We start from the raw sequence: 12,081 nt of genomic DNA on the forward strand, positions 1-12,081 counted from the left end.
ACAAGTTCCTATATATAACTGAAAAGTTCCTTGTAAGTTAGTTTTGTCTTATTTCAAGTTTACTAAGATAGTTGCACTAGAAACTAGACAAAATACTTGGTAAAATGTTGTGTTTTTGCAGTGAGATTCATTAAAGCTGCTGGCTCTCTATTGCTGAGATTGTTTTATTATCTGCACCTTTGCTTTAAATGACAATCTTTTTAGAAAAAAAGCTAGGAACTATTTCTTAATAAAATAAAATAAATAAATAATTGCACGCCCCCAGATGTAGAGGCAATCAGACAGAAGATAAGAACAATTTCCTTCCCTGTAGGTCTAATGAAAACATAAATTCACAGAGGATATTTCACCATCTGTTAAACTCTGATTTTTTGTAATTTTGGTCCATTTATGTATTATTTTTTGTGATTTTCTCATGTGTTTGTTCAGATATATTTTTTGTTCATTCATTTCTGTTTATTTTTAATTTCTGTTCATTACTAAAAGTAGTCTTCATCATGCATTGCCTAACATCCCCTTTCGTAAACAGGTGAGGCCATTTCTTATTTCCATGCATCTTATAATTAAAGAATAAAGTAAAAGCATTTTGCTTTTGCAAAGTAATGTATTAACATTGTCCGTTTTCTCTTACAGAAGTGGTAACTGTGATTATTACAAATAATTAGAATAATGTGATTGTTGTTCTCTTCAGTTTCACGATTATTGAAGGACAGGTTAGGTTAAACTTATTTCTCTTATTTGAATAATCTACACTGCTGAATTAAGCTGTACTGACGCTTGCAAAGCATAGCTAATAAAAAAAAAGTTTATAAAATTATAGAGAAGTAGTGCACCTGCATGTTTTTGTACTTTCATTTGAGTCTACTCCTTCTAAGAACGTCTGAAAAAACATTCAGACGATTTTTAGCAACAGTTTAATGTTTTTTGGTGCTGCACCGTTACCTAGCAACCCCAGCTGAGCTTGGCCTGGTTACCTAGCAACCCCAGCTCAGCCTGGTCCCGTTACCTAGCGACCCAAGTGGAGCTCCAGCATGTTTGGTCAACTAATTTTCCCGCTGTATGGGAAAGTCAGCTGTTCTGTTGCTGACTTAGCGATTCAGAAAAGATGCTTGTATCAGTAGCGCCTGCAGCTGCACCTTGAAATATTTAAGTAAATAAAGAAAAGAAGAGGTTTGGGATTTTTTATTATCTAACCCTCTTTACTAGTATTAGCTAAATTGTGGAGAAAAAAAAGATCTTATGTGTCAACACATCTTGCAGCATCAGAGCAGTCATTTGGATCCTGCCTGAGATTTCTAACGTGCTTGGTTCTGGCAAGGTCGCCGTTTATGACCTTTTTTTGTGGTTTCACGAACTGAAGAGGTAATGGGTCACCCGGTTGGCCGACAATGACATCTGCTGCCCCCTACTGCATCTTACTGCATCTTACTGCCTAAACTAAACAGTTAAATCTAGTCAAAACGTTTGCAAAAGTAGTTGAAATTAAGCAAACATCATTAGTTCACCTTCTCCTCCTCTGGACGTCGCAGACACACCACATGGGTAGGCTTTGCTTTCATGTCTTTGTGTTGGAGATGTGGTTGTGCTCTTGTGGGTCAGGTGCAGTGATAGTATTGTGACTACCCTCCATAATATCCTGCAGGCGCCTCTGGTTTGTATAATGTTCAAAGACGGTTATAATTCTTCTATTTGCAGCCATTGAGTTGGGGCTGTGGCCAGCAGCATTTTATACGGATTTAAAGTGACAGACGCCCTAAAAAAGCTCATTCTGAACTGAGCAGACCAAGAATGATTTTTGCAACAAAAAAATGTAATGAACATGTTTTGTATAGACCATAGAACTATTCTCATCTGTGCAAGGAAGAATAAAGGTCACCTTAAGTTCTTCAAAGGTGGTACAACTGTCACTGTGTATGGTTTACATTCTACTGGTGCTTTTCTGTTTTGTGTATTTATCTCTTTTTCCTTTAGGGCCCAACTTGTTCTCCAACAGTCTGACTTAGTTTTTCTCCTCTTCTCATAAAATATGACTCCATCCATCCACTATTTCAGGGAAATGACATATTTTTTGGTCTCTGGTTTCTCTCTGACTGATAAACTGGCCTGAGTTTCCTCTCGTACGTTATACATATGAGTTTACATCGACCACTTGCTGCTCTGAGGAAAAGCATACGAAACCTTTCAACCACACTTTTTTTATGTTCTTCCTGCACTCGTTTAAGACCACTGTCACCTCAACCCCCTCACCACCTCCTGCCCCATTTCTCTGAACGTTAAACGCTTTATATCGACATATGTTCACTCAGTTTCACTCCTGCACAAAGAACAGGCAAGAGATCGGTGAGTCGTCCCTGATTTGCTATGAAATCGATGTGTTTTAACTTAAACAAGTTGATGCAAGTTTTGTTATATCGTTCGGATGGGTAACAGAAATGCTTGTGTTATAGTTGCGATTATATTTAACACTGTTTTCACTAAACTACTTTGAGGTGTTTGTGTCATTATTAAATACAGCTGAGTAGAAAGAAAGGTCACCAGCCTTCTGCACTGCAGAAGTGCAAAATCTTACCGAGTATTTTTGGTCTAGTTTCTACTGCAAATATTTTTGTACACTTGAAATAAGACAAGTATGTTTTCACCAAGATATAGGAGCTTGTTTTTAGTCAATAATTCCTTAATATTAATTACTGAGTATAAATGCAGAAATTATCATGTTGAAGGGAAGGGGAAAAGTCAATAATTTGAGTAAATGTGGGACCCAAAGACTTAAGGGTTGGTAGAGAGAATTTATTTTAAAGAAAATATCCAGATGTTGCTAAAATATTCCAAAATGTTGAAAAGAAAAATGTTTGGCACAAAGAATGGAGGACCACAGTTAGACATGGTGGTGGCAGAATCATGCTCAGGGGTTACTTTTGTAGAACTGTTTTAGGGTTGTTGTTTTTTTTATTTGTTTTGACCTGAAATGTTATAGTGTCATCTGGAAAACCAAAGTAGAAGAAAAAAGATTCCCCGTTTCCAGAAACTCAATGGATTCCAATTATAGATTCAAAGTTATCCAAAGATCTGGATAACTTTGGTATAGTTGAGACGGGAAATTACACAAAATCAAGACTGAATGTTGAAATTAGGTGCACATTTCTGCAACCCTCAAGCTGAATAATGTCTTTGCCGTTGAGCTACACAGGATAAATGTCAATATATGGAAAAAATATTAACTAGATGGCATTTTAATAGGGGTGGACATACTTTGAGAGCCATAATATGCTTTGAAAATGTCCTTTACAGGGGGTCATGAAAAGATTTCACTCCATAAGGAGATAAATAGCTATTATGTTAAGGTATTATTATAATACTATTGTTGTTTTGACACCATTTTCAAGGAATAATGACATTATAATGCAACAACACATTCTGAAAGATCAATAAACTTTCAATTCTAGTCAACATTTAACACTGAAACTAAAAGACAGGTTAAATATCCAAAATAAATAAACAAAACAACAGAAACAATAAATAAAATTAATTATAAAGTCTCTGTAAACAGAATTGTCCTTCAAAAACGTGGCTAATTGGGACCAAAGTACCAAACTGAAGACTTTAGTCATCCCGTTTTTGATAGAAAGACAGAAAAGAGAAAAAATAAATAAATAATGCAAATGGAAACTATTGAGCTGTCTTAATGTGTCGTGATTAATTGATTTACTGCTTATTGCAACAGGCCTACACTTCTTTCAAAGCAGCTGATGTTCTTAGTGGTTGCAGATATGAGACATTTGCTAATAATATGCAACTTTACATTTCTCAGGTGATTATATTATGGAGCTTTTTAGTTACATACCCAAGTTTTTTTTTAAGTCACAAAGAGCTTCAGATGCAATAAACCAAAATGTTTGACGGAAACTCCTTTATTTTAAATTCTGGTGCACATCTTAACAGAATGTTGCTTAAAACTTAAGGTCAGGTAAAGAAAGTAATGGTTTCTCTTTGATCATTTGCATCTTGGTGGTAGGCCACAGCAGTAAAAAAAAAAAGGTAAACGAGATTAAGGTCAAAGTCATAGATGAAAGAGGTAACAGATATAACGATAATCACAAGGCTTTGACCAGAGATTTTATCTTCTTTGTTATGAGCTGCATGAAAAATGTTGCTTGAAATAATGATTTCATGTAACGTCTGGACACATTTCAGGTCAATCAGGCTAGGATTTTAACTCAAAGCCTTGCTGAGAACAATGTTTTTTTTTCAATACAGTTTAGTTTTATTTTGTTGTGACTTTTTGTTTGGCAAATAAAAAATTCAGTAGAAACATGTCGCAGTACAACCGTTAGACAGACAGCCTACTGTGAGTTTAAGACTATAAATGACATCACTAACTCATTAAAAATGAGCTAAAAATTAATCATAACTGTACTATTTTTAAAATATTTTAATAGTTTTGATTCAGTAGTTAAGTACATTGCTTTATCTATCTATTTTGCATATCATTTTACTAATGATCTTAACATGGACGTCGGAAATGCGGATCGGGATTATTGAACTGAGCGGCTTTAGTTGTTTTTGCCAGTTTTTTCATGACTTCTACTTGTTCCAGTGAAGCTAATTTCTCTGTGAACCTAACTCAACGGGTTGGGGTTCATCGACGGCGGTACAAGTTTGAAACGGCTAGCTTAGAAACAGACCCATACCTCCTCCCTCCTGACGTGTTGCTCAAATTCCCGACTCTGCCTGAATTAACAACACATGATTTATGTCACTGTGTCATAAACAGCGTTTCCCCTTCAACCGGAGAAGCTTCAAAAACGTACAGAAGACAGAAGAGATGCTAACCAGTTTTTTTTAATTATGCTAACCAGTTTTGTTCCGTACATGCTAGGCTACATGACGGTGGAGCATTGTTTCCATGGTTACGGACGGTTAGACGCGTATCTTCTCCATAATGCAATATTTGATATCTTTCTAATCATACTTACTTATAAAGTTTATAAACGTTACGTCTTCTTACCTTGTAAAAGTGTGTTCACTGCAAATCCGCCATTACACTGAGGGCTACCAGTCATTATGATTAACAGCTGCCAGTCATTGGCTGCTATCGCCATCTTCCCTTATTAAAAGATAAAATAAAATGATAAGTTTGGTTTTCATCCTTGTCTGTTTGTGCAGCCGGCCGCTCAGCTCCATATGACCATTTTTGCTGCGAAATCAACTAAATAAAAGCGATATTAGGCTACCACGTGCGTTTTTTAACAGGCTTTACTATGAGCTCATTGGTTGTTTTTGACGGTTGTCATGGCGGAGTGGGCGGAGTTTTGAAGAGTGACGTCACGCGCAAAGAGTCAATACGCAGTGATTATTTTGATCTTTTTGTATGAAATAAACAATAAAATATACTTTTTTTATTTAGTGTGTTTTCTAGTTTTTACTAATTAATTTTAGTTAAATCTTTAGTTTTAATTTAGTTTTTATTAGTTAAAGTAGTAGTTTTAGCTTTTTCATACTTTAATTGGTTTGTAGGTATTATGAATCTGTGTACATCCATTGGGTAATGAATACCCATAAAAGATACTATTTTCAAAAAAATGTATTAAAATTATTGACTGTGGTGTTTTATCCCAACTTTTTAGGATGCCTTTTTGCAGACTATCAATCAAGTTTGTTTGTACAGCACATTTCAGCAACAAGGCAGTACAGAGTGTTTTACATCATGAAAACACAAAAATACAGTCGGCAATTGAGAAAACTTGTAAATATTTTACATTTTGTCAAGTGCCATCAAAATGTTTGTCAATGTTTAATTTATTATGGTTCAAAAGCAACTCTAAACAGGTTGGTTATTAGTCTAGATTTAAAGAACTAAGTTTTTCAGCTGTTTTGCAGTTTTCTGGAAGTTTATTCCAGATTTGCAGTGCATAGAATCATAATAAGCACTTCCAGGAGGGTTATGGAGTGCCATAACTGCCGACAGTTATGTAAACTGTTTACACGTCAATTCCAAAGGCTAATAAATAGATTAAATAAATGTGTTAGTTTTATAAACACACAATATAGTTCCGGTTAGTTATAGTTTTTCCCCATTAATCTTAATTTAATTTAATTGCAGTTTTTGTTATAGATTTTGCTGAGAAAAAGTTTTTCTCTTTCAGTTTACTTCCAAGGACAGCAGCATGTTCCTGTTGAGTTTTTCCATCTTTGCCGGCTTCCTGCTCTGCCTCCCTCAGTATTCGACCGCAGCCTGCACTGAAGGAAAGCCCAGAGAGTGTCAGGAGGCCGAATTCGCTCCTGGATCCAACTTAGCTGGGGAAGGCTTCGACATCACCAAGATGGAGCGAAAATCTGCGTTTGTGCTCGACATGAATCAGTGGAAACGCAAAGACAAGACTTGCACCCTGTGCACTAACCCGTTTCTGGAGGGCAAAAAGATGAAGCTGCCCCTGTCCGTGCTGGACTGGAGGGCCAAGCAGACCTGCAGTGCTAAAGTTTCCTCCAAGCTCCACAAATCCAGCGAGTCTCTGGTCAGCTCCAGCACCTCCTCTGTTGAGAACAACTGGAAGACCGAATTAGAAGTCGAAATGAAAGGTAAATCTGGCAGCCTGATGCTGGCTGGGACCACATCGAAGGTGGCTGAATATTCCATGGAGAAAACAAAGAATGACAAGTTCAGCTTTGCGAGTACCAGCATGTACTGTGAGTACTACAGGTAAGAAAAACGTTCTGCAAAACAATTAATATGTTTTCAGGTCAAACCAAAGTTTCAGAAGCATCTGAAATGCTTCTGAAAAGGGACCTGTTATGCAAAAATTTACATCTTAAACGTCTTTATTCTTCAATTTGGCTCTCAACTGTTTCTTAAACAGCCCAAGTTTAAAAAAAAAAAACCAGCCATTTTTTGGTAATACTTTAATGTTTTATAGTGTCTGAAAAATAAGCCATTTCAAAAACCTCCCATTTTTTAAGTCACATTCCACAGGCACTGGGCCGTTACCTAGCAACTCCAGCAGGGTTCCACCGGTTACCTAGCAACCCTGGCAGAGTTCCACCCAACCGAAGAATCTAAGTTTAAAGTTGATGTATTATGCTCCCTTGCACCGGTTATTATAGGTCTAGATAGATAGCAATACATTGTTTGCATAAAATCGTTCTCAGATAGAGATTTTAATCTGATCAGTTCAGAGGGAGTTGTTTTATGGGCTCTTGTCACTTTAAATCAAAATATATTGCTGCCTAACTCAGCATTTACACTTACACATGAAAATGGCTGCAAACATCCATCCATCCATCCATCCATCCATCCATCCATCCATCCATCCATCCATCCATCCATCCATCCATCCATTTTCTTACTCCCTCGTTCCTATTGGAGTTGGGAGGGGTGCTGGTGCCTATTTCCAGCAAGACTGGCTGCAAACACATGTGCACAAACACTTATCTTTTCCAGCAACCATTGTACAGCGAACACAGTGGTAAAACCAGCTGACCAGATGTACTGGAGTGCCACTTAGGTTGCTAGGTTACGGACGGAGCTCTGCTGGGGTTGCTAGGTAACGGGGCAGCGGCTGCTGATTTGTTACGTCACATTCTGGAGGTTTCTGACATGGCTACATTTCCATGTACTTCTGCTTGAACAAACTTGAATCAAATGAATATTTAAAGACCAAACCTTTGAGAAACTCCCTGATCATTTTCTTCCCAGACCAACCTTGCCCAATATGAAAATAATCAACATAGTAATTGTAATATTTGGGTTTTCCAGTGTTTGCAGCAATGGTTATCATCATGCTTGTACAACAACCCACTGTTCTTTGCAGAATTGCAGCCACATTGGAGGTTAATCACCATTGACCTCAAACATAGTCATGGTGCAGCATTGGTTTTTCGCTTGAACTTTGTTTAGGCCACTGGGAAACATTTTTTTCTTGTCGTTCAGAGGTGGTCTTACTGTTGTACTTTGCATCATTGCCTTTCACTTAATTACGGAAATTAAATCATTGTTTAAAGCTGTTTTTAAATATATATTCAGGCTATTTTTGTCTCCTAAAAATGTGCTTGATGATCTGAAACATTTTTTTACATTCACTTTTTTTATTATTATTTTTTAACAACATAAAACAAAAACTATTGCAGTTTGAGTCGATCTTAAACATTAAATGAGACACCAAGAGCCAAAAACAGAAGAAATCTTAACGGGGAAAACATTTTTCAGAACATAATTATGAATATTATATGAATTACCAATGGCTGAGAGTTTCACTGTTTCAATTCTGCAGAAATGAATCTTAAATTATGTTGCTTGATGCAAGATTTTAGCTGATAATCTCCTCTTGTTAATTTTTCTACGTTTTATGTTGTGCTCTGCTAATTTTAAATAACATTTTTTTTTAAAGTAGAGGAGAAATCATTGAAACTTTGAAATTCCTAGCTGGTCCACAACTGAAGCACAAACTGTTCCTTTGTCTCCTGTTGCACGCTGCATAGGCCAAGAAGACCAACAAGGTTTTATGTTTTTACGTTTAGTTTCTGTTTTTACTTGTAGAAATTTGTTGCCTGAGGTTTTACACCTTCTTGAAAAAAACCCGTGGTCATGACAACGACACGCAATGAGGCGGGAAGTGGGGGGCACAAACATCCACACCTTTTACTCAAAAACATTTTTGGGCACGCACGTTTATTCAGCTTGTATAAAAACAAAAAACAAAAGTTGTTTGAAGAAGGTTGTCATTTTTGCTGCTGTAAATAGACTAAAATTGTATTCTTGACCAGAAAATTGATCCAAAAGCTGAGGAAACTGCAAAACTTTTCATTCAGGCAAATAAGATTTAGTTTTTTTTCTTCTTTGTTTCATTAATGTTGCGTGTTTGATTTATTGTTGATCAGGAAATCAAAAGAAAAGAACCCACAATAAGATTATTTTGCATTTTTAAATGGAGAAATGAAATTATGGTACTTTCAACTTATCTAAACTATATTTCATATTTTTTCATACCTGAAATATGGATTCATCTACGTCAACATATTAGGGACACAGTAGGTTCCAAAAGAGAAAGGGGGGGAAAAAACTCTGAAATTTTGAGATTAATTTCAGAAATTTTCTTGAAAAGATGGAAAAGTCAAATGTTTGACTTTTTAGAAGATCTCTGATATTAATCTAAAAATTTCTTTGTTTTCTTTGAAAGTTTTTTTGTCAGAAATTTACTCCTTTTATTTCCTATTTATGGAAATTTCCCATTCGTATTCGTCAAACCACAAAAGCTTTACCTTTATTTTTACACATTTACTTGTTAAAAAGTGAACATCGATGCACATTCAGGAATGTAAACGTTACATAAAATCTGCCAGATTTAGACTGAATTTTTCTGTCTAGATGCCTTTTGAGATGAAGTTTTCTTTGTGCTAATAGTTCATAACTTGCTTGTAGCATTAAACTGAGTTTAGTATCGTTTAATTGGCTGTTTTTGGAAATGTGGATGAAGAAAGGTATACATATTGAAATTAATTTTGTAAAGTTTTGGTTAAATCCCTTCAGTAGATGGAAAAATAAAACTTTAGGTGAAGATTTCATACCTCCACCTGGCATCAGTTCATCTGATAGAATCCACCAAGACTAAATGAAGCCAAACTGGATTTGCTTCATTGTTTTTGTGCCTTGCTCCTGCAGCTACAGAGTGTCCAGCACTCCCAAGTTGAACAGAGATTTCAACAAAGCAGTGAAAAAGCTTCCTAAAGTCTACAGCCCAGAATACAAGTCCAGATTTTACACGCTGATTGATGTTTATGGCACCCATTACATCACCAAGGTGAGTAACAACAAGCATTACTGAGGCGAACAGGACACAAAGAGTTAAATGAGCTGAATGGGTTCATGATGCTGTTTCAGGTGAAGCTGGGAGGACAGATCAAGTCTGTGACCAGCATCGCGAATTGCGAAGCGAGTCTGCAGGGTCTGAGAACAGAGGAAATCCAAATGTGTCTGGAGGCCGAAGCGTCTGCAAGCATCAAAGTTAATATAAAAGCAGAGACAAAGCACTGCCAGACGTCTGCAGATAAACTGGACAGCAAGAAATCTTTCTCCGACACCTTCAGCGACAGGTACAGAACATTTATTATGCTACTGCCTGGGCTCGGCGATTACTCCACAAAACTGATTAAGCAAATCTTTGGTTTTGAAGGTTTATTTTTTGGAATATAAGATTTTTTTCCACCAATGCACTCGGGTTTTCCATAGTTTAGATCGATGTCAGCACGGCCAAAGCCGCCATCTTGTTTTACAGCTTCTTTTTATTTGGACTTTTATTTTGATTATGAGAATTCTGAGAAAAAAACATTTAAAAATTCTGAGATTAATGTGAGAATTTTGAGTAAAAAGTCAGAATTCTTTATTATTACTAGTTGGTCCCAATCCTCTGATTTTCTGTCTCCAGGTTCACAGAAATAAAAGGTGGGCTCACCACAGACTCGGACCTTCTTTTTTCCGCCAACAAAAACCCAGACGCCTACAAGGAATGGCTCACTTCGGTCCCACAGTATCCAGACCTCGTTTCGTATTCCCTCTCCTCGCTCCACGAGTTACTCCCTGAAAACACTCCGGTCAGGAAAAACCTGCGCAAAGCCATCAGCCATTACATTTTGGAGAAAGGCCTGTGGAGGAACTGCAGCGAGCGCTGTCAGGCCGGAATACGGACCGACTCCAAGGACTCCTGCGTCTGCCAGTGCCACAACGAACCAGCGGTGAACACTGACTGCTGCCCGACCCGGAAGGGAATGGCCCGCATCTTTATAACGGTGATAAAGGCTGAGAGTCTGTGGGGGGACCACAGCAGCGGCACGGACGGCTACGTCAAGGTCTTCCTCAACAAAGAGGAGGTTTACCGTTCTTCCGTCATTGTAAACAACAACAGCCCGAACTGGGGCACCAGCGTTGACCTAGAAACCAGGGACATCTCTTCTGGAAGCGTCGTGCGGTTTGAAATTTGGGATGAAGACAACAAATGGGACGACGACCTGCTGGGAGAATGTGAGCGACGCCTGTCTGCCGGACCCTTAGAAGACGTGTGCCCTCTCCAACATGGCCGATTCTACTTCAAATGGGAAGTGAAGTGTATTCCGAGTCTGACCGGAAGTTTGTGCACCGAGTATAACAAGTCGCGCATGAAGGAAAGCCTGAGGAGCCTGTACGTGTCCCGTCACGCCCACCCGATCCCGAAATCCGTGCTGGTGGAGATGGGAGTGTTTGTGGATGAAGGGAGCTCCCACTGGAACCAGAGCCTGGCTGGCAAAACCTCGGTGTGAGCGGCTTTTATCCACATTTAGCCCAGCAAGTTGGCATTATTTCTAATATAGCGGCCTGTTGGCATGTTAATGATTAAACTGCACAGCAATAATGTCGGGCTGGGCGATAAATTGACTTGATCGATTAATCGAATCTTTGGTTTTTGAAGATTTAATTATTGGAAAATTTAGGGTTGTTTTTTTTCATCTATTCACTCTTGGTACGACGGAGTGTTAGGGCCATGCCAAGAAAATAATAAACATAAAATTACAAAAATAAAGTTATAGAATTATGACTTTATTCTCCTTATTTCAACTTTTTACTCGTACTTTACTAGAAATACTATAACTTTATTTTCATTATGTTTTACTTTACTACTTTTCCCATGTAATTTTAACATACCTCTAGTAAAATTGCATCTTTATTCTAATATTATGATTGTTCTTGTAATAAAAAAAAATGCCCTAATACTCCGTCGTATAGCTAAGTAGAAGAGATGATTGAAAAACAAGCCACTTTTTGAAAAGATTTTCTAGCAGTTGTAGTTTATTTTTCAAAAATGTAAGCAGTTAAAAAAAAAGTCAATTAAAATTAGGAATCAGATCAAGTATGGAAAAAATCTGATTTTATTTTTGAGCCATATCGCCCAGCCCTGCAGTAATGTAACAACATACCATTGTGTACTTTTAGGTTTTAGAAATTATACAAAACGCTTTGCTTTATATCTAGATGATGAAATATTACTCTGAAAGCTTATTGTTATCATATTTATGCAGAATAAAAGCATGTTCTCTGAATTGCTTGTGGTGTTTGAGCTT

General features: G+C 37.3%; 1 protein-coding gene across 1 annotated transcript; it reads left to right on the forward strand.

The window, feature by feature from the left end:
- Nucleotides 1-51: 51 nt before the first annotated feature.
- Nucleotides 52-12,060, forward strand: LOC103144975 (perforin-1-like). The gene is made up of 5 exons (XM_007562172.2): nt 52-2,340; nt 6,144-6,697; nt 9,653-9,791; nt 9,872-10,083; nt 10,416-12,060. Exons 2-5 carry the CDS (start codon nt 6,165-6,167, stop codon nt 11,281-11,283), a joined length of 1,752 nt encoding a protein of 583 aa, XP_007562234.1. The 5' UTR covers nt 52-2,340; nt 6,144-6,164; the 3' UTR covers nt 11,284-12,060.
- Nucleotides 12,061-12,081: the final 21 nt, after the last annotated feature.

The sequence above is a fragment of the Poecilia formosa genome, unplaced genomic scaffold, assembly GCF_000485575.1.
Source record: "Poecilia formosa unplaced genomic scaffold, Poecilia_formosa-5.1.2 Scaffold134, whole genome shotgun sequence".
In the NCBI taxonomy this organism is placed as follows: Eukaryota; Metazoa; Chordata; class Actinopteri; order Cyprinodontiformes; family Poeciliidae; genus Poecilia; species Poecilia formosa.